Source organism: Oncorhynchus clarkii, unplaced genomic scaffold (assembly GCF_045791955.1).
Source record: "Oncorhynchus clarkii lewisi isolate Uvic-CL-2024 unplaced genomic scaffold, UVic_Ocla_1.0 unplaced_contig_10857_pilon_pilon, whole genome shotgun sequence".
Classification (NCBI taxonomy): domain Eukaryota; kingdom Metazoa; phylum Chordata; class Actinopteri; order Salmoniformes; family Salmonidae; genus Oncorhynchus; species Oncorhynchus clarkii.
The window spans coordinates 15,716-38,151 of NW_027261035.1; the positions used below are offsets into that span (position 1 = coordinate 15,716).

General features: G+C 43.7%; 1 protein-coding gene across 1 annotated transcript in view; it reads right to left on the reverse strand.

Moving 5' to 3' along the window:
• Positions 1-22,436, reverse strand: part of LOC139403891 (histone-lysine N-methyltransferase KMT5B-like) — a 35,620-nt gene that overhangs the window by 12,056 nt on the left and 1,128 nt on the right. The window contains exons 2-3 of the mRNA XM_071147085.1: positions 3,725-3,975; positions 2,192-2,339 (exon numbers count right to left, since the gene is read on the reverse strand). Of these exons, the coding sequence (XP_071003186.1) occupies positions 2,192-2,339; positions 3,725-3,887 (311 nt within the window). The 5' untranslated portion in view covers positions 3,888-3,975. The remainder of the gene's footprint in view (positions 1-2,191; positions 2,340-3,724; positions 3,976-22,436) is intronic.

The following is a 22,436-nucleotide window of genomic DNA, read 5'->3' on the forward strand; positions in this document are numbered from 1 at the left end:
CATAACGTTGCCAGTAGGCTAATGCAACGTTAAATCAATGAGCCTCCACACAGTCAGTCAGTCAGTGTGGGAACGTGATCATTGCACCCAAGATTGAGACTAAATCCTACCTGATGTTACTGCTGTTCCTAAAACCATTGACATACGTTAGCCTACTGTAACCACACAGAGAGTGTGTGTGCGTGTGTGTTAAGGTTGGGCGATTGTGTACAAGCCTACATCACCCGATTGAGCTCCATAGCGATCCTCGATTGCTATTGGAGGGGGGGGGGGCGTCTTTCTTATGGATACCCATGTTTTTCAATGGAAATATAAAGTTTACTTGGATAGTAATAAATATATTTTTAAAAGCATTCCTGATTTCCGTGAATGTAATATACTAACTATTACTGTTAAAAATATGAAATGGTATTACATTTGGTGAAGAGCACATTATGACTTGTTTAGGACTCAAAACTCAAAGTTTAGGACTTGAGACTTGACGGCCTTGACTTGTGCTAAGACTTGAGACTTACTTGTGACTTGCCTGTCTTGACTTGTGCTAAGACTTGAGACTTACTTGTGACTTGTAAAACAATGACTTGGTCCCACCTCTGGTAACTGCAATTGATTCGATTTCTATGCTGCTTTTCCAGACAGTAGCACTCTGACAGAGATGAGAGAGGAGGTCCAGACCTGGCTCAGTAATGAGAGAGGAGGAAAGACGAGGTCTAGACTTGGCTCAGTGATGAGAGAGGAGGAAAGAGGAGGTCTAGGCCTGGCTCAGTGATGAGAGAGGAGGAAAGAGGAGGTCTAGACCTGGCTCAGTAATGAGAGAGGAGGAAAGAGGAGGTCTAGACCTGGCTCAGCGATGAGAGAGGAGGAAAGAGGAGGTCTAGACCTGGCTCAGTGATAAGAGAGGAGGAAAGAGGAGGTCTAGGCCTGGCTCAGTGATGAGAGAGGAGGAAAGAGGAGGTCTAGGCCTGGCTCAGTGATGAGAGAGGAGGAAAGAGGAGGTCTAGACCTGGCTCAGTGATGAGAGAGGAGGAAAGAGGAGGTCTAGGCCTGGCTCAGTGATGAGAGAGGAGGAAAGAGGAGGTCTAGACCTGGCTCAGTGATGAGAGAGGAGGAAAGAGGAGGTCTAGACCTGGCTCAGTGATGAGAGCGGAGGAAAGAGGAGGTCTAGACCTGGCTCAGTGATGAGAGAGGAGGAAAGAGGAGGTCTAGACCTGGCTCAGTGATGAGAGCGGAGGAAAGAGGAAGTCTAGACCTGGCTCAGTGATGAGAGAGGAGGAAAGAGGAGGTCTAGACCTGGCTCAGTGATGAGAGCGGAGGAAAGAGGAAGTCTAGACCTGGCTCAGTGATGAGAGCGGAGGAAAGAGGAGGTCTAGGCCTGGGTCCATATTCGCAGTATCCCCGAGTGCTGATCTAGGATCAGTTTGGCCTTTTAAATCCTATTGAATAAGAGGGGGAAACTGGGGACGAGGCCCACCGCGCTGCGGGGAGACGAGGCCCACCGCGCTGCAGGGGGACGAGGCCCACCGCGCTGCAGGGGGACGAGGCCCACCGCGCTGCAGGGGGACGAGGCCCACCGCGCTGCAGGGGGACGAGGCCCACCGCGCTGCAGGGGGACGAGGCCCACCGCGCTGCAGGGGGACGAGGCCCACCGCGCTGCAGGGGGACGAGGCCCACCGCGCTGTAGGGGGACGGGGCCCACCGCGCTGTCGGGAGACGAGGGGGAGCATGCGGTGGCTGGATACTAACCTGTCACTCTGATCTTAAAGGGACAGTGTGAGATTTTGGGAAACTTACCCAGATGAACTCATGGACAACCATGTTTATGTCTCTGCGTGCAGTTTGAGGGAAGTGGAAGGCTGTTTCAGGAGCCGTTGCTAACTAGTGTTAGCACAATGACTAGAACTCCATAGACATCCAGTCATTGAGCTAACGCTAGCTAGCAACCTTCAAACTGCACACAGACATAAAAATTATATCCATGAGTTTAATTGCCAAAATCTCACACTCTTTAAAATCAGTCTAGAGTTTAGCAGGGGAAGCCCAGGTATTGGATGAGGATGAGGGTCAGAGTCAGGTTTAAGGTTAGGGTTAAGGCCCCAGACTGACCTGGTGTTCATCTTGTGTGTCTGGAAGCCCAGGTATTGGATGAGGGTCAGAGTCAGGTTTAAGGTTAAGGTTAAGGCCCCAGACTGACCTGGTGTTCATCTTGTGTGTCTGGAAGCCCAGATAAGGGTCGAGGATGAGGCTGGTGGTGAGGTCATCGTGCTCACACAGCTCCTTGGCGGTCATCCCAGAGGACGGGATACAGCGTCGCTCCGCCTCCAGGCTGGCCGCACTGAACCCTGGGAAAAACATGAGAGTAAATGAGTACGGTGAAGTTACCCCCTAAGACCAGCGGTCCCCAACCATTCCCATTCCGGGGGAACACACAAATCAATATTTAAAAGCTCGAGGACACCATACTCGGAACCATTTTAACATGTCTTGGCGGTCATATTATGATTAACTATTTGCATTGTGAAGAGTAATGTAATATTGATTATAATACGATTAATACTCCCAACTGTTATTGATTAAAAAAAGAACAATAAAAAAAACATTGTGTAAAAGTAAATAATTTAAATTGCGGACCACCTGCAGCACCACTGTGGACATTGGTCAAATTATTATTATGATTTATAAATGTTTCCTTCCACAAAATGAATAACAATTGGGAGTATAAAATCATAAGCAATGTTACATTACTTTTCACAATGTGAACTGTTAATAATAATAATAATAATAAACAACAATAAGCCTTTAATTTGTTATATTCATTGCAAAAATTGACAAAATTTGACCGCCAATATATGTTGTTAACTTCTTATGGGCAGGTGAGACGGTAGCGTCCCAACATCCGGTGAAATTACAGAGGGTCGAAATTCAAACTACAGAATTATAAATATTTAACTTTCATAAAATCACAAGTGTAATACATCAAAATAAAGCTTACCTTCTTGTTAATCCAGCCGCTGTGTAAGATTTCAAAAAGACTTTACGGCGAAAGCACACCATGCGATTATCTGAGGACAGCTCCCCGCGTACAAAAGCATGAAAAACATATTTCAATCAGGCAGGTGCGCCACGAAAGTAAGAAATAGCAATATAATAAATGCCTTACCTTTGAAGATCTTCTTCTGTTGGCATTCCAAAAGGTCCCAGATACATCACAAATGGTCCTTTTGTTTCGATAATGTCCTTCTTTATATCCATAAAAACTCAGTTTAGCTGGCGCGCTTCAGTCAATAATCCATCCAGTTTCCCTCCATCAAAATGCATACAAAATGAATCCCAAACATTACTAATAAACTTTTCCAAACAAGTCAAACAACGTTTATAAATCAAACCTTAGGTACCCTAATACGTCAATAAACGATACAAATTAAGACGGAGAAACGTTATCGTCTTTACCGGAGAAAAATACCAAAGAACGCGCTCTCTTCCACGCGCTTGGAAACACCTCAGCCAAAATGGGAGCCACCTAGAAAAACTACAATTTCTGGCTCATTTTTCCAAAAACCAGGAAAAAGGAAACAAACTGAAGCCAACGGACTGAAAATGGGACAGGATTACCTGAACGTGTCCAATAAGAAACTCTTTGTTTTTTGCTGTAAAATGTTTTGATACGGTGTACACTTATGAATATGACCCACATATGATAGAATATATTCCCAGTCCCAGTACTCACGGCGGCTACATCTCCTGCTGCCAGTGCCTGGTCGGAGAGAGCTCCTCTGTGGGTGTAGCTGCTGCTGGGAGCGGGTCTGGCTCTGGCTCACGGGCTGCTGCTCACTGGTGGAGTACCTGCTGCCATTCAACACCATGCTCTTGGATTGGCCCAGCCACTTCATACCCACAAGCCCCCTGGTCCAGTTGCATCGAGTCTCTGAGTTGAGGGAGCACTCAGAGTGGGGAAGACTGGAAGCTAGGGGCTGTCACCTGGGGTGGGAAGAGGAATGGATGAAGGCCCGGTTAGAGACCACACACATCATTACATCATCCAGTCATACTGAAAACATGGTCTCCACCCTGAAGAGATGGGTGTGGGCCTGATCAAAGTGCCTGCGTACCCATATTTTCAGTCCGAGCCAGCCCTAGCATTTTGGGGCCCCTACGAGAAATTTTGCCCCCCACCTTGCGAGCAAATCACTTTAGCCCTCCCCCCCACCGGACAGCAGAGAAAAAAATGTTTTAGAATTAATTTCCTGCCATTCTACACATTTTGCCATGGGGCGAAGACAAGATTTAGCAATTTTATAACTTCATGCAATTATACTGATTTTGCCAATAGGGTAGAAACAAAAAAGTGCAGTTTTACAGCTCATTTCCTGCAAATCTACAAATTTTTACATATGGTGGAGAGAAATGTTTGCAGTTTTTAATATGATATTTGAGTGAGAGAGAAACTAAAAATCAAAAGTGGTCGGTAATTCAACCATGATTACTACAAATTTAGATAGCTAGCCGCTAGACTAACTTACGAATATAACATTTTTTTTGCTGACAAGGGCTAATTGAGTGACTGTCAGTGAATGATATGAGAGAAACTGCTGATGCACAACCACATTTAGAAATTGCAACTTGTGTATTTGGTGAGGTGACGCTGCAACATGTCCCCTGTGCAACTAGAGGCGACTTGATCTCCTTCACTCCACACAGAAACACATACAAAGCTCTCCCTCACCCACCATTTGGCCACATATGACCATAACGATATCCTTCTGATTCCTGCTTACAGGGAAAAATTCAAAACAGGAAGTACCAATGATGGAAGTTGTCCGATGAAGCGGTTGCTAAGCTACAGGACAATTCAAAACAGGAAGTACCAGTGACAGAAGTGTTACGATGAAGCGGTTGCTAAGCTACAGGACAATTCAAAACAGGAAGTACCAGTGACGGAAGTGGTCCGATGAAGCGGTTGCTAAGCTACAGGACAATTCAAAACAGGAAGTACCAGTGACGGAAGTGGTCCGATGAAGCGGTTGCTAAGCTACAGGACTGTTTTGCTAGCACAGACTGGAATATGTTCCGAGATTCGAACGATAACATTGAAGAGTTTACCACATCAGTCGCCGGCTTCATTAAGTCTTGTGTGGTGTTCGGGTCTGTGGGACCAATTTTCAACGTTTACTAAAAAATAAATATATACTATGATTTATTTTTTTCAACCTGAGACTCATTGGCCCTGGCTCATTTTCATTGAGGGCACACTGTGCACCCCCCTATACATTTATATTACATATGTGGTGTTAGGTCAGCTGGACCCAAAGGTAGTAAAAGTGTGCAAAAGTGTGTGTGTTGGTGAAAACAATGAAATATGAAACAAAAAGGTTCGCTGTGGGCCTTCACTCTGGCTTCCTCCTCCCTGGGCCTGCCGTTTCAACACAGCACCAAGGACCTGTCTGTCTCCCTGCCTGTCTGTCTTCCTCCTCCCTGGGCCTGCTGTTTCAACACAGCACCAATAACCTGTCTGTCTGTCTGTCTTCCTCCTCCCTGGACCTGCTGTTTCAACACAGCACCAAGGACCTGTCTGTCTCCCTGCCTGTCTGTCTTCCTCCTCCCTGGGCCTGCTGTTTCAACACAGCACCAAGGACCTGTCTGTCTCCCTGCCTGTCTGTCTTCCTCCTCCCTGGGCCTGCTGTTTCAACACAGCACCAAGGACCTGTCTGTCTCCCTGCCTGTCTGTCTTCCTCCTCCCTGGGCCTGCTGTTTCAACACAGCACCAAGGACCTGTCTGTCTCCCTGCCTGTCTGTCTTCCTCCTCCCTGGGCCTGCTGTTTCAACACAGCACCAAGGACCTGTCTGTCTCCCTGCCTGTCTGTCTTCCTCCTCCCTGGGCCTGCTGTTTCAACACAGCACCAAGGACCTGTCTGTCTCCCGCTTTTCTCACACTCTTTACCCTTTGTAGTGTGTGAAACTACACAATGTCTTGCGGGAACCTGCACACTGTTATTACAGTACATTATTTCGATACAGAGTTTTTTTTTTACAATGTATTTCCCCACACTTTACCCCAGCCAGGTGCAAATTGGGGGAGGGACACAACAAATAAATAGCTTTGCATGTGTGACTCCTTACCACAATCAATCAGTATGGCAAAAATAATCTCTGCTCAGAAGGCCCTAGAAACAATTTTTGCAGAGAGAGAAGCTAGTGTGAATGGAGCGTCTTCCACTTTGGAATGAGGATCATGTCTCTGTCAATTCAGAATCTAACAGTGAGTTGTAAGAAGAGGATGAGATTGACCCTCAGCCAGCCCCAGGGCCAGCCCCAGGGCCAGCCCCAGGACCAGCCCCAGGACCAGCCCCAGGGCCAGTCCCAGGGCCAGGCCGTCAGCAACTAGATCATCATCAGCCTACAGGAGGAGAAATATGGACGTAAAAAAAATGGTGAAATTGAATGGTGTTCTTGCCCAAGGAATGCCCCCCCCCCCCCCCCCCCGCATGACTGCTAACGGGGAGGATGCAACCAGGGTCGACGCGGATGGCGGTTACTCATTTCATACAAGTAGTGTAGGACATAAAGTCTTCTCTTCAACTGTTCATCCCAGACACCATAAAGAAAATAATTCTGGACTGCACTAATTTTGGAGGGAAGGAGTGTTTTTGGAGAGAGATGGAAGGAGATGGACCAAACTCATCAACAAGACTTCCATATGCCATTGAAACCAGTAGTCTATTGTTTTATAAAGACATATACCATTGAAACCAGTAGACTCTTTCTCTCAGGTTCTGTTGGTTTTCAACATTCTCTCATTGTCTGGTAGCCAGATGCCCATTCACCCATACCCTTACTGCACTAATAATGTTAACAAATAATAGTTGATCAACATTTGAAGCCAAAACGTTCTGATCGTTGTATTTTTATGTAGCCTAGGCCTACTGGTTGTATGAATTTGTGATCTATCATCCCGGAGTCTGGTTGGGCCATTTCTTTCTGGACAAGCTGACCAATAGAATAGAGCAACTTTTCTACAATGGGGGGGGGGGGTGGTAGATTGACGTAGCTTTCCCTAGGAGTCTTTCTTATAGACACACCACCTAAGTAAATTGAATTAAATTGCCAAAATTACATCGCCTAATTAGCCTACTCCTGTCTGTACAGAACTAAATCAAATCATTTATATAAGCTACTAAAGCATGATTTGGCCACAGAGGGTCATTAGCTTCCCCTAACTGTAATTAATATATTTTTAAATCACATTGCCTACAGTTGGAAGGAAAAGCAGCCCGCTTGGTAAATACCCTAATAGATGATTGAGTTGTGACAGTCAGTGTAAAGTAAAAGACGGCCCAGCCAGGCATATCGCAATATTTATCAATTCAATGGCGGGAGAACCTAGTTTGGAAAAGCAAAATGGCTACTGTTTTTTAAAAAGAGAAGAAAATGAAAAGACGAACCTATGGTTTAGTTCTAAACTTAATAGATGGGAACAACAGTAGGCCTACAGCCCATCTCCTAAGCACCAGTGGAGAGCATCGGCCACATCCCCGGGTGAGTGCTCACCGAGCATTATTCACTACTCATCGTTGTTGGGTCGGTGCCAGTTTAGACGTCATATTCTATGTGTGTCTCCCCGTCCTCATAGGGTCATTATATGGACAACGTCATGTTATCCTGTTAGGGATGATGCGAATTTTCGCAGCTTTTTGTTAAAAATTGCGCAACATTTCAAAGTCCTGCTACTCATGCCAGGAATATAGTATATGCATATGATTAGTATGTGTGGATAGAAAACACTCTGAAGTCTCTAAAACTGGTTAAATCGGGTCTGTGGCTATAACAGAACGTGTTTAGGAGTAAAAATCCCTGGTAAAACTGTTTACCAAAAACCCAAAATAAATATTCATCCGCCATTCAATGAATGTCTAAGGCGACAGAAAATAAATGAGGATCCCCTGTAAACGCCTACAGCTTCCACACGATGTCGCCAGTACTGTCAATTCATGTCTGCTTTATCCTTGGTTAGATCACGAATAGGCCCTTCCTGTCTTGAGGCGCACCACAGGATGTTGTGAAATTGAAAACATGGACGATGATTTCCAGACTTGCTGCTATCGAATACAGATCGCCCCGTGATCAATTTTATAGATTATTAACACCTAAAGTTGGTTTAGAAAAGTAGTTTGAAGTGATTTGTAAAAGTTTATAGGCAACTTTTGTAATTTTAAAAAGTGACTTTGTGTCTTCCAGGATTAGACTGGCCTTCAGCAAATTACATTTTGGGTATACAATGACGGATTTAAATCAGGAAAAAGACCCAATTGTGATGTTTATGGGACATATAGGAGTGCCAACAAAGAAGCTCGTCAAAGGTAATGAATGTTTTATATTTTATTTCTGCGTTTTGGGTAGCACCGGCTACCGCAAAATCTGTTGTTTAGGTGACGGTCTGCTATTCTGGGGGGTGCATGCTATCAGATAATAGCTTCTCATGCTTTCGCCAAAAAAGCATTTTACAAATCTGACTTGGTGGCTAGATTCACAACGAGTGTAGCTTTAATTCAGTACCTTGCATGTGTGTTTTAATGAAAGTTTGAGTTTTATCAAAAACTATAGGTGGCGCTCTAAATTTCCGCTGCTCTAATCCCGCCACAGGAACACTCCTCCATAAGAAGTTTTAATTGATCCGTTTGTCAGTATCTGCGATGATGTCATTTGGCGTATTAATTAAAAAATATATATAACAATTCTGCAAATGTCTCCAGTCATTAAAGTGTAGTAGAATTGCATCTCCCCCCCCCGTCACCCCCCCGTGCAAAAAAAACGTATCTGATATAGCCTATAGCCCAGGCCTCTATGCTATACTGCTCAACCACGCATTGTGAACAGTGATTGAGTTATATTATTAGTCTAAATTACAACTATCCAATCCAATCATCAGGATTAGTAGGCTATATTACATACAGTGCCTTGCGAAAGTATTCGGGCCCCCTTGAACTTTGCGACCTTTTGCCACATTTCAGGCTTCAAACATAAAGATATAAAACTGTATTTTTTTTGTGAAGAATCAACAACAAGTGGGACACAATCATGAAGTGGAACGACATTTATTGGATATTTCAAACTTTTTTAACAAATCAAAAACTGAAAAATTGGGCGTGCAAAATTATTCAGCCCCCTTAAGTTAATACTTTGTAGCGCCACCTTTTGCTGCGATTACAGCTGTAAATCGCTTGGGGTATGTCTCTATCAGTTTTGCACATCGAGAGACTGACATTTTTTCCCATTCCTCCTTGCAAAACAGCTCGAGCTCAGTGAGGTTGGATGGAGAGCATTTGTGAACAGCAGTTTTCAGTTCTTTCCGCAGATTCTCGATTGGATTCAGGTCTGGACTTTGACTTGGCCATTCTAACACCTGGATATGTTTATTTTTGAACCATTACATTGTAGATTTTGCTTTATGTTTTGGATCATTGTCTTGTTGGAAGACAAATCTCCGTCCCAGTCTCAGGTCTTTTGCAGACTCCATCAGGTTCTTCCAGAATGGTCCTGTATTTGGCTCCATCCATCTTCCCATCAATTTTAACCATCTTCCCTGTCCCTGCTGAAGAAAAGCAGGCCCAAACCATGATGCTGCCACCACCATGTTTGACAGTGGGGATGGTGTGTTCAGCTGTGTTGCTTTTACGCCAAACATAACGTTTTGCATTGTTGCCAAAAAGTTCAATTTTGGTTTCATCTGACCAGAGCACCTTCTTCCACATGTTTGGTGTGTCTCCCAGGTGGCTTGTGGCAAACTTTAAACAACACTTTTTATGGATATCTTTAAGAAATGGCTTTCTTCTTGCCACTCTTCCATAAAGGCCAAATTTGGGCAATATACGACTGATTGTTGTCCTATGGACAGAGTCTCCCACCTCAGCTGTAGATCTCTGCAGTTCATCCAGAGTGATCATGGGCCTCTTGGCTGCATCTCTGATCAGTCTTCTCCTTGTATGAGCTGAAAGTTTAGAGGGACGGCCAGGTCTTGGTAGATTTGCAGTGGTCTGATACTCCTTCCATTTCAATATTATCGCTTGCACAGTGCTCCTTGGGATGTTTAAAGCTTGGGAAATCGTTTTGTATCCAAATCCGGCTTTGAACTTCTTCACAACAGTATCTCGGACCTGCCTAGTGTGTTCCTTGTTCTTCATGATGCTCTCTGCGCTTTTAACGGACCTCTGAGACTATCACAGTGCAGGTGCATTTATACGGAGACTTGATTACACACAGGTGGATTGTATTTATCATCATTAGTCATTTAGGTCAACATTGGATCATTCAGAGATCCTCACTGAACTTCTGGAGAGAGTTTGCTGCACTGAAAGTAAAGGGGCTGAATAATTTTGCACGCCCAATTTTTCAGTTTTTGATTTGTTAAAAAAGTTTGAAATATCCATTAAATGTCGTTCCACTTCATGATTGTGTCCCACTTGTTGTTGATTCTTCACAAAAAAATACAGTTTTATATCTGTATGTTTGAAGCCTGAAATGTGGCAAAAGGTCGCAAAGTTCAAGGGGGCCGAATACTTTCGCAAGGCACTGTAGGTCTGCAAACACATGGAATGAGTTATATTATTAGTCTAAATTACAACGATCCAATCATCACATCAGGATTAGTAGGCTATATTACATAGGTCTTCAAACACATGGAATGCTTTATTGTAAAAAAGGTGCATTTGTTAAATGGTGAAAGTTACTTTCGCCAAACTTGAAAGACACGCAACAGGCTAATGATTTTTCTGTTCGTTACTTGGCTTCAAAGTGCGCGGTAAGGACACGTTTATCGCATCCTCAACTTACATGTTCTCTTAAAATTAAATAGCATCATTTAAAAATGTGATTACGTGTCATTCTGAGCACGGTGGGTGGTGTCGACCTCCCTGCCATCCAGGACCTCTATATCAGTTGGTGTCAGAAGGCCCTAAAAATTGTCAGACTCCTGCCACCCAAGTCATAGACTGTTCTCTCTGCTACCGCACGGCAAGCGGTACCGATGGACCAAACCTGGAATAGGGCGGTATCCATTTCTCCCCAATACCTTCATACCATCCTTGGGTTTACGCTATTACCAAATGTTTATATAAACAAGAAGACCATAGACAGGGTGGGAATCAAGGCTTTAACTCTGCATGCTGGCAAACGAACAAACAGCATTACCTTTCTTCAAAACACGCAACTTCCGATTGCAAATAGATATTAAATATTTACTAAGGAAAACAACTAAGTGAGAGAAGGTTTAGGCCTCCTGGAATGGAAATGACTAGCAGTTGCTGCTTCCAAAAAACAGGACAAAACAGTGTAGCCTACGACACAAGATACAAAATATAACAAAACTATTAAATAAGAAACACCAAGAACTACAATCAGACTTGTTCAGCAGCATGAATATTGCACCTATTGAGCAACAAAAAGATATAAATAAAACTTAGGCCTTCGAAATGACCAGCAGCTTAGATGCCAGGTACAAGAGGACAGTCAAAATAGCTAATTGTTAGCATGTTCACTGACCGGTCTTAAAAACAAATAATACCAAATAGTAGTAAACAATAAGAATAGTTCAGCACTGAATTGCACATGTTGAGGTATATAAAAGCTACTAAATCAGGCTTATATAAGGCTATCAAATTCCTGAAAGAAATTGCACAAGTAGACTAACTACATTCACTGCTGCTGGTTGCAGCTAAAAACCATCCAAGTTCTTTGCCAGAAAGACCTGCACGTCCACCTTTCAGGAATCGCTCTCTGAAGAGTGACGACATTCCCTGCCCGTGCCAAAAGACTCGCTCTGAAGCTGAACGTGTGGCACATCTACACAAGTACTTGTGGGCAACGTTTCTGCGAGTAAAAGGAAAACTACGTTCATTTCTCTGCCACCAGAGCAGTGGGTCCTCCTCTCCTACAATGGCTGGTTCATGCAGGTAAGTTGTCAGTTTCTTCAATGGCGGGAGGCAGCTAGTGCAACAGCTGAGCCCTTCTTCCCAATTAGACTGCCCAACCCCTTCCACCCTTATTCTGACAGGCGCTCGTCCGAGGATCATTACCTCATGCTCAACCTTTTGTTTTCAGTCTCGTCCAGTGTGGTATCATGGTCCAAACGTCAGCGAGGGTCGACGAAGGTGATGTTTTTTGTCCCCCTCCCACCACCAAGCCTTCAGATCAGTGCAGTGCCTCCATCTTTGTCCACTAAGATTTCTCCCTTTAACAGGGTGAGCATTGGGATGGAATGAGGAGATGGTGACATATTGCTCTGTGGCTTCAGCGCTTGGTTGATGGACTCCAAAAAACAGCGATGGCTTGCCATGACGGAGGGTAGCGCGTCTGACTTTCTCCGCTACCCGGCGAATTGCCTCCTCCGCTACCCGGCGAATTGCCTCCTCCGCTACCCGGCGAATTGCCTCCTACGCTACCCGGCGAATTGCCTCCTCCGCTACCCGGCGAATTGCCTCCTCCGCTACCCGGCGAATTGCCTCCTCCGCTACCCGGCGAATTGCCTCCTCCGCTACCCGGCGAATTGCCTCCTCCGCTACCCGGCGAATTGCCTCCGTTACCCGGTGAATTGCTGCACACTGCTCTAGTATTCTTTATAATGTTCTGTTTTGACCCCAAACAAGTCACTGTCCTGTGTGGATAAAAATGTGACATTACATTAGAAGAATGTTATAAAAATCACCACAGCTTGTAACAAAAGCGTAGCAAAACTGTAATAACCCAACTCTTTTTTTCGTACATTTTTTTAATTGGATTTGTGCATGGCCAATGCTACTACACATTACAAATGGTAATATATTATTTTGAAATGTAGTTACTGTGTGAGAAGGAGACATTAATAGTGAGGCAGACAACCAAGGTTCCCTCTGTTATCTGTTACTCATTCTACACAGAGTTTACTTTAAAAGGATTAAATTGTGGCCAAAACAATTCAACCATTTCCAGCCCAGTTCTCTGATTGCAGCTGTAATGTTTACAGTATTGTTTATTGTTATTGTGGACCGTTTCTCTTCAAAAACAGCCGTTATTTTAGTGCCTCTACGGAGTGCGTCAGCTAGGTAGTCGGCTGTGTGGTGTTCTGGGAGAAAAGCTTTTCTTCGGGCATTTAGAATGCAGTTTTCCTGTCTTCAGTAAGGTGTACTGTTAAAGAGAAATGTACGTTGTCGTGTTAACACTGGACCAAAATGTCTGTGGTCGAGGAAAAGGGATCCGCACCCGACACCAAAACCTGGACCTCTCATCGGACTCTGTTGTAAAAGTCCAGAATTTCTGTTTTTGATGAATATTTTCTCAGCTTGTACTGGGGGGGGGTCTAATGTGTGGATCATGTCCTCCGACGCCTTCTTTTCCCACCGGGTGGAACCATGTATATGGAAACAGCATCTGTGCACTTTGTCCACCAGGTGGTGGTTTTTGTATTTAACGCTGAACAAAAAATATTTAAAAAACCCAACAAGTTGTTGGTTCCATGTTTTATGAGCTGAAATAAAAGATCACAGAAATGTTCCATACGCACAACAAAAAAAAGAAGCTTATTTCGCTCAAATTTTGTACACTAATTCGTTTACGTCCCTGTTAAGTGAGCATTTCTTCTTTGCCAAGATAATCGCTTCACACCGGACAGATGTGCCATATCACGAAGATGAAATAGTTAACGAACTAGCGACCTGGACTTTTTGCATTGACCACACCCCTTTGCTCTGCCTTATGACTCATCACATATGCTGCTGGTATTGTTTATTATTCATCCTGTTGCCTAGTTACTTTACCCCTACCTACAGTGCATTCGGAAAGTATTCAGACCCCTTCACTTTAAAGAAAAAAAATTACATTAAATAAAAACATTTTACAGGTAGCGATGCACCGATATTACATTTTTTGCCGATACCGATATTCAATATTTTCCTTGACAGAAAAACCCGATAACCGATATTTTACATTTTAGCGGACTTATTAAGCATTTTAGTACAGTTAAATACTTGAAACGCACACCAAAAGTTATTTTGTTGCCATTTAAGTATGTCTCCATTACCAGTAAAACATCATCAAAACCTATTTCTTTCACTTACTTGCTGTGCTGTTTCATTGTTCATTTGTTCAGTCGTTTCATTCTCAACCAGGATTTCATTATACATGTCAAGTAGTGAAGTTTCAGCTGTCTCTCTGTGTCCTCTTTGGTGCGCATTGTCACTGTGTCCGTTTCACTCTTGTCCAGCTGTGTGCAAACATTTCAGGTAAACCCTGTTTCTTGTCTGAATCGAAGTAGCGGTCCTTGTACCTAGCAACGAGCTCCGTGGCGACACAGTCAAACGGCCCAGAGAGAACGCCACCTAATCGCTTGTTCACCGTCTCTAGTAGAGTACTTCTGCACGTTTTAACCCCGTGGCCTGTCGGCAGTTTTGTTGAGCAGGTGTTTCAGTGCCATGACAGAGGGTATCACGTCTGCTGTTTTGTTGAGCAGGCGTTTCAGTGCCGTGACAGAGCGTATCACGTCTGCTGTTTTGTTGAGCAGGTGTTTCAGTGCCATGACAGAGGGTATCACGTCTGCGGTTTTGTTGAGCAGGTGTCTCAGTGCCGTGACAGAGCGTATCACGTCTGCTGCAGACGCAGTTGATGAGCTTATTTCTCCAGTCAGTTGTTTGAAAGGAGCTAGCTAGCGTGTTCATGTTTCCAGGTTTCAAACATGTTCTCAAATGCCATTGAAAATGGCAGCAGCGGTAGGAGAACCAGCACATTCTTGAGCATGCAATTACGGCTTTCCTCAGTACGAAATCCTCGTCGATCCACTGACTCAGCATGCTCATGGGGCTGACGTCGCTGGTCCAAATGTCAGTGTGAAGCTAATAGCAGCGATGCCCATAACAAGTAGCTCATGATGTGCGTTTCAACAATACTGTCTAACTCCGGTAGGGCAACATCTGAAAAATAGCGCCTACTTGCTAGTGTGTACCGGTGCTCGACCAGTCGGCGAAAGCCAACATCATCCACGACAGAGAACGGTTGATTGTCAAAAGGCAATGAATTCCATTAGCTTGGCGTTAATGGATTTCGCCTTTGAGTTGTCTCGCTGAAATGTTCTTACTCTTTCAAATGACTTGAACTTGTTTAGTTGTTGGAAGCATGCACTTAGAATAAAACCAGAAAAACTAAGTAGTCTCTGAACGTCTGGGTGGTGATGCACTTCCAAATGAGTCATTAGGGTTGTGGTATTGCTAGATTAGAAATGCTGTGTTGCACGTGTAGCGTTGTATTTTTCATGGCGTCATTACCTCGCCTGTACCTCGCCTACCTACGGTATACGGCTATGTACCTCGCCTACCTACGGTATACGGCTATGTACCTCGCCTACCTACGGTATACGGCTATGTACCTCGCCTACCTACGGTATACGGCTATGTACCTCGCCTACCTACGGTATACGGCTATGTACCTCGCCTACCTACGGTATACGGCTATGTACCTCGCCTACCTACGGTATACGGCTATGTACCTCGCCTACCTACGGTATACGGGTATGTACCTCACCTACCTAGGTTATACAGGCACGTACCTCACCTACCTACATTATACAGGCACGTACCTCACCTACCTACATTATATAGGTATGCACGTCAGCTTTGACATCGGTTTTGCACATCTGCGTTAAACTAGACATCGGGACGATGCCTATTTTGGCATTTTTAGCTAATATCGGTCGATTCCGATTTGCTCCCCGATATATCATGCATCCCTAATTACAGCCTTATTCTAAAATACATTTTTTTTAAATTCCCTCATCAATCTACACACAATACCCCATAATGTCAAAGCAAAAACAGGTTTATAGAAATGTGTATATATATATATATATATATATAAAACTGAAATTACAATTTTTTAAATTTATTTTGTTTCACCTTTATTTAACCAGGAGGCTAGTTGAGAACAAGTTCTCATTTGCAACTGCGACCTGGCCAAGATAAAACGTAGCAATTCGACACATACAACAACACAGAGTTACACATGGAATAAACAAAACATACAGTCAATAATACAGTAGAACAAAAGAAAACAAAGTCTATATACAGTGAGTGCAAATGAGGTAAGATAAGGAAATAAATAGGCCTTGGTGGGGAAGTAATTACAATATAGCAATTAAAACACTGGAATGGTAGATCGGCAGAAGATGAATGTGCAGGTAGAGATACTGGGGTGCAAAGGAGCAAAATAAATAAATAAATACCAGTATGGGGATGAGGTAGGTAGATAGATGGGCTGTTTACAGATGGGCTATGTACCGGTGCAGTGATCTGTAAGCTGCTCTGACAGCTGGTGCTTAAAGATAGTGAGGGAGATGTGAGTCTCCAACTTCAGAGATTTTTGCAATTCGTTCCAGTCATGGGCAGCAGAGAACTGGAAGGAAAGACGACCAAAGGAGGAATTGGCTTTGGGGTTGACCAGTGAGATATACCTGGTGGAGCGCGTGCTACGAGTATGCAGCGCGTGCCAGAAGTATACAGAATGGTGTCGTCTGCGTAGAGGTGGATCAGAGAATCACCAGCAGCAAGAGCAACATCATTGATGTATACAGAGAAGAGAGTCGGCCCGAGAATTGAACCCTGTGGCACACCCATAGAGACTGTCAGAGGTCCGGACAACAGGCCCTCCGATTTGACACACTGAACTCTATCAGAGAAGTACATACATTTACCTAAGTATTCAGACCCTTTACTCAGTACTTTGATGAAGCACCTTCTCTCAAGCTCTGTCAGGTTGTATGGGGAGCGTTGCTGCACAGCTATTTTCAGGTCTCTCCAGAAATGTTTGATCGGGTTGATTGTTCTTTTTAGAAGGTTCTCCCATATCCACAGAGGAACTCTGGAGCTCTGTCAGAATGACCATCGGGTTCTTGGTCACCAAGGTCCTTCTCTCCCGATTGTTCAGTTTGGCCGGGCGTCTTGGTGGTTCTAAACTTTTCCCATTCAGAATGATGGAGGCCACTTTGTTATTGGGGACCTTCAATGCTGCAGAAATGTTTTGGTACCCTTCCCCAGGTCTGTAACCTGAACAAAATCCTGTCTTGGAGTTCTACAGACAATACCTTCGACCTCATGGCTTGGTTTTTGCTGTGACATGTACTGTCATTTGTGGGACCTTATATAGACAGGTGTGTATCTTTCCAAATCATGTCCAGTCAATTGAATTGACCACAGGTAGACTCCAATCAAGTTGAAGAAACATCTCTAGGATGATCAATGGAAACAGGATCCACCGAAGCTCAATTTTGAGTCTCATAGCAAAAGGTTTGAATATATATGTAAATAAGGCATCTGTTTTTGTTTTAATACATTTGCTAAAAATTTCTATTTAAAAAAAAACAGTTTTCGCTTGGTCATTATGGTGTATTGTGTGTAGACCGAGGGAACATTTTATTTGAAAATGTTATTATCCATTTTTGAATAAAGGCTGTAACGTAACAAAATGTGGATAAAGGGGGTCTGAATACTTTCCAAATGCAGTCTAAATAAAAAAAAGCCAATATGTCAAAAAGTGTAGGTGATCTGCATATTGGCTACAAGCCTCATGTCCAAAGAGATGCAGACATGAGGGCGGTGCCAGAAAATGAGGCCGGTGCCAGAAAATACAGTTAATCTTTAATGAGACTTTTAATGACATAAATATAGGCATGTTAGACAAATATAATGAAGGATAATTACCGTTAACAGGTGTCCTGGCTCTGTGGTTACTACAGATCCCATGGCACTTATAAAGAGTAGGGGAGTTAACCCTGGTGTCCGTCCTGGCTCTGTGGTTACTAAGGAACCCATGGCACTTATAAAGAGTAGGGGAGTTAACCCTGGTGTCCTGGCTCTGTGGTTACTAAGGAACCCATGGCACTTATAAAGAGTAGGGGAGTTAACCCTGGTGTCCTGGCTCTGTGGTCACTACAGATCCCATGGCACTTATAAAGAGTAGAGGTGTAAACCCTGGTGTCCAGGGGCAGAACGACAGATGTTCACCTTGTCAGCTCGGGGGATCCAATCTTGCAACCTTACAGTTAACTAGTCCAACGCAATAACGACCTGCCTCTCTCTCGTTGCACTCCACAAGGAGACTGCCCGTTACACGAATGCAGTAAACCAAGGCAAGTTGCTAGCTAGCATTAAAATTATCATATAAAAAACAATCAATCATAATCACTAGTTAACTACACATGTTTGATGATATTACTAGATATTATCTAGCGTGTCCAGTATAATCTGACTGAGCATACAAGTATCTAAGTATCTGACTGAGCGGCGGTAGGCAGAAGCAGGCGCGTAAACATTCATTCAAACAGCACTTTCGTGCGTTTTGCCAGCAGCTCTTCGTTGTGCGTCAAGCATTGCGCTGTTTATGACTTCAAGCCTATCAACTCCCGAGATGAGGCTGGTGTAACCGAAGTGAAATGGCTAGCTAGTTAGCGCAGGCTAATAGCGTTTCAAATGTCACTCGCTCTGAGCCTTCTAGTAGTTGTTCCCCTTGCTCCGCATGGGTAACGCTGCTTCGATGGTGGCTGTTGTCGTGGTGTTGCTGGTTCGAGCCCAGGGAGGAGCGAGGAGAGGGACGGAAGCTATACTGTTACACTGGCAATACTAAAGTGCCTATAAGAACTAGAGGTCGACCGATTATGATTTTTCAACGCCAATACCGATTATTGGAGGACCAAAAAAGCAGATACCAATTAATCGGACGATTTTTATTTATTTTTAATAATGACAATTACAACAATACTGAATTAACTTATTTTAACTTAATATAATACATCAATACAATCAATTTAGCCTCAAATAAATAATGAAACATGTTCAATTTGGTTTAAATCATGCAAAAACAAAGTGTTGGATAAAAAGTAGAAGTGCAATATGTGCTATGTAAGAAAGCTAACATTTCAGTTCCTTGCTCAGAACATGAGAACATATGAAAGCTGGTGGTTCCTTTTAACATGAGACTTCAATATTCCCAGGTAAGAAGTTTTAGGTTGTAGTTATTATAGGAATTATAGGACCATTTCCCTCTATACCATTTGTGCACTTCACAAAATGAATGGCATCATGAGGGAGGAGAATTATGTGGATATATTGAAGCAACATCTCAAGACATCAGCCAGCTTGGTCGCAAATGGGTCTTCCAAATGAACAATGACCCCAAGCATACTTCCAAGGTTGTGGCAAAATGGCTTAAGGACAACAAAGTCAAAGTATTGGAGTGGCCATCACAAAGCCCTGACCTCAATCCTATAGAAAATTTGTGGGTAGAACTGAACTGGCCAAAATTCACCCAACTTATTGTGGGAAGCTTGTGGAAGGCTACCCGAAACATTTGACTCAAGTTAAACAATGTAAAGGCAACGCTACCAAATACTAATTGAGTGTATGTAAACTTTTGACCCACTGGGAATGTGATGAAAGAAATAAAAAGCTGAAATAAATCACTCTCTCTACTATTATTCTGACATTTCACATTCTTAAAATAAAGTGGTGATCCTAACTGACCTAAGACAGGTCATTTTTACTAGGATTAAATGTCAGGAATTGTGAAAAACAGAGTTTAAATGTATTTGGCTAAAAGGTGTATGTAAACATCCAGCTGTACATACCCCAACCAGAAGACATGGGTTACAGACAACATCCGCACTGAGCTAAAGGCTAGAGCTGCCGCTTTCAAGGAGCGCGACTCTAACCCGGAAGCTTATAAGAAATCCTGCTATGCCCTCCGATGAACCATCAAACAGGCAAAGCGTCAATACAGGACTAAGATCGAATCGTACAACACCGGCTCTGATGCTCGTCGGTTGTGGCAGGGATTGCAAACCATTACAGACTACAAAGGGAAGCACATCCGAGAGCTGCCCAGTGAAAAGAGCTTACCAGACGAGCTAAACTACTTCTATGCTCGCTTCGAAGCAAATAACATTGAAACATTCATGAGAGCACCAGCTGTTCCGGAAGACTGTGATCATGCTCTCCGCAGTCGATGTGAGTAAGAACTTTAAACAGGTTAACATTCGCAAGGCCAGGAGGTGTACGGCGAACATGTGCTGACCAACTGGCAAGTGTCTTCCCTGACCTTTTCAACCTCTCCCTGTCCGAGTCTGTAATACCAACATGTTTTAAGCAGTAATACCAACATGTTTTAAGCAGACCACCATAGTCCCTGTGCCCAAGAACACTCAAGTAACCTGCCTAAATCTGTAGCCATGGAGTGCTTTGAAAGGCTGGTCATAGCTCACTTCATGACCATTTATCACAGAAACCCTAGACCCACTCCAATTTGCATACTGCCCTAACAGATCCACAGATGATGTAATCTCTATTGCACTCCACACTGCCCTTTCCCACCTGGACAAAAGGAACACCTGCGTCAGAATGCTATTCATTGACTACAGCTCAGAGTTCAAACACATAGTTCCCTCAAAGCTCATCACTAAGCTATGGACCCTGGGACTAAACACCTCCCTCTGCAACTGGATCCTGGACTTCCTGATGGACCGCCCCCAGGTGGTAAGGGTAGGTAACAACACATCCGCCACGCTGATCCTCAACACGGGGACCCCTCAGGGGTGCATGCTCAGGCCCCTCATGTACTCCTTGTTCAGTCATGATTGCACGGCCAGGCAAGACTCCAACACCATCATCAAGTTTGCCGATGACACAACAGTGGTAGGCCTGATCACCAACAACGACGAGACAGCCTATAGGGAGGAGGTCGGAGACCTGACCGCGTGGTCAGTGGAGCAGGTTGAGAGCTTCAAGTTCCTTGGTGTCCACATCAACAAGCTAAGTAGGTGAATGCATGATCTCTGCATGTGTGGTTCCCACTGTGAAGCATGGAGGTGGTGGTGTGATGGTATGGGGGTGCTTTGCTGTGACACTATTGGTGATTTATTTAGAATTCAAGGTACACTTCACCAGCATGGCTACTACCGCATTCTGAAGAAACATGCCATCCCATCTGGTTTGTGCTTAGTGGGACTATCATTTGTTTTTCAACAGGACAATGACCCAACACACCTCCAGGCTGTGCAAGGGCTATTTTACCAAGAAGGAGAGTGATGGTGTGCTGCATCAGATGACCTCAGCCGAATTGAGATGGTTTGGGATGAGATGGACCATAGAGTGAAGGAAAAGCAGCCAACAAGTGCTCAGTATATGTGGGAACTCCTTCAAGACTGTTGGAAAAGCATTCCAGGTTAAGCTGGTTAACTCAATTCCAAGAACGTGCAAAGTTGTCAAGGCAAAGGGCGGCTACTTTGAAGAATCAAAAATATATTTTGATTTGTTCAACACTTTTTTGGTAACTACATTATTCCATTTGTTATTTCATAGTTGATGTCTTCACTATTATTCTACAATGTAGAAAATAGTAAAAAACAAATAAAAACCCTTGAATGAGTAGGTGTCCAAACTTTTGACTGGTACTGTATATCTTATTGTCCCAGGGAAGACAGGATGGCCTCAATTTCAAGCCCTGGAGGGTATTATTTTAAGTATTTAGGTGTAATTGTAACGTTTCAATATTTCACAGGCAACCAAGGGTGGTGCACCAACCTCCAGGCAAGCCTTAAAGGGGCCGTGTTGTATTTTGAGACAGGCCTACATTGTCTGATGCTCTATGGGAAGAAAGATAGTAATGCATTTCACTGTTAATCTACACCTGTTGTATTTACAAAGCATGTGACAAATAAAAAAGTTATTTATAGTTTAACTCTCAACAGTAAATTGAGACCCAGAATGAGCCCCCCCCACCAAAAAAATCTATATAATAATCTAAAATATAAATGGTGTAGAATCTTCAGATTCTGATTTAGATTATATCTGCAGCGCCACTTAGTGGTCGAATGAGGGAAGCCGCTTTGGCCGACTCAAATTTGGTACGTTTGAGACGTGCGTGATGATGTCTTCTTTGCCAGCCAGATTCACACGTAACAATAAAATATTGATCGGAAGTTAAACTAATGGGCAATAGAAGCCATGCATTTATTTTACGGAACAATGGATTTGGTAACACTTCTTTAGCTAGCTACACCCTTGAACACTAGCAACTGAAATACGCCCCGGCGTAACGTCAGTACAAGCTAACAACAACACAAGAGGTTGTACTGACAGGGCCTCTTGTCAAAAAACAGCTGGCAAATTAGTGCAACACCTCATTCTGAGGGGTATCTCAATGTCAGAAACGGAACCACATCATGTGCGAGTTTACGTTCGCTAGTTAGTTGACTGTTTTGAGAAAAGTGTTCAACGAGGAACCCGGAAGAACACCACTGATACATGTTTGCCAACTTTCCATTTCAAACAGAGGCCTGATGATAGCCAACTCGTCGTTAATGTAGTCTATTTGCATGTCAGAGGGTGGACATTACACAATATTTAGCGATGTTACATAGCTATGTAGGTTGGCCCGGC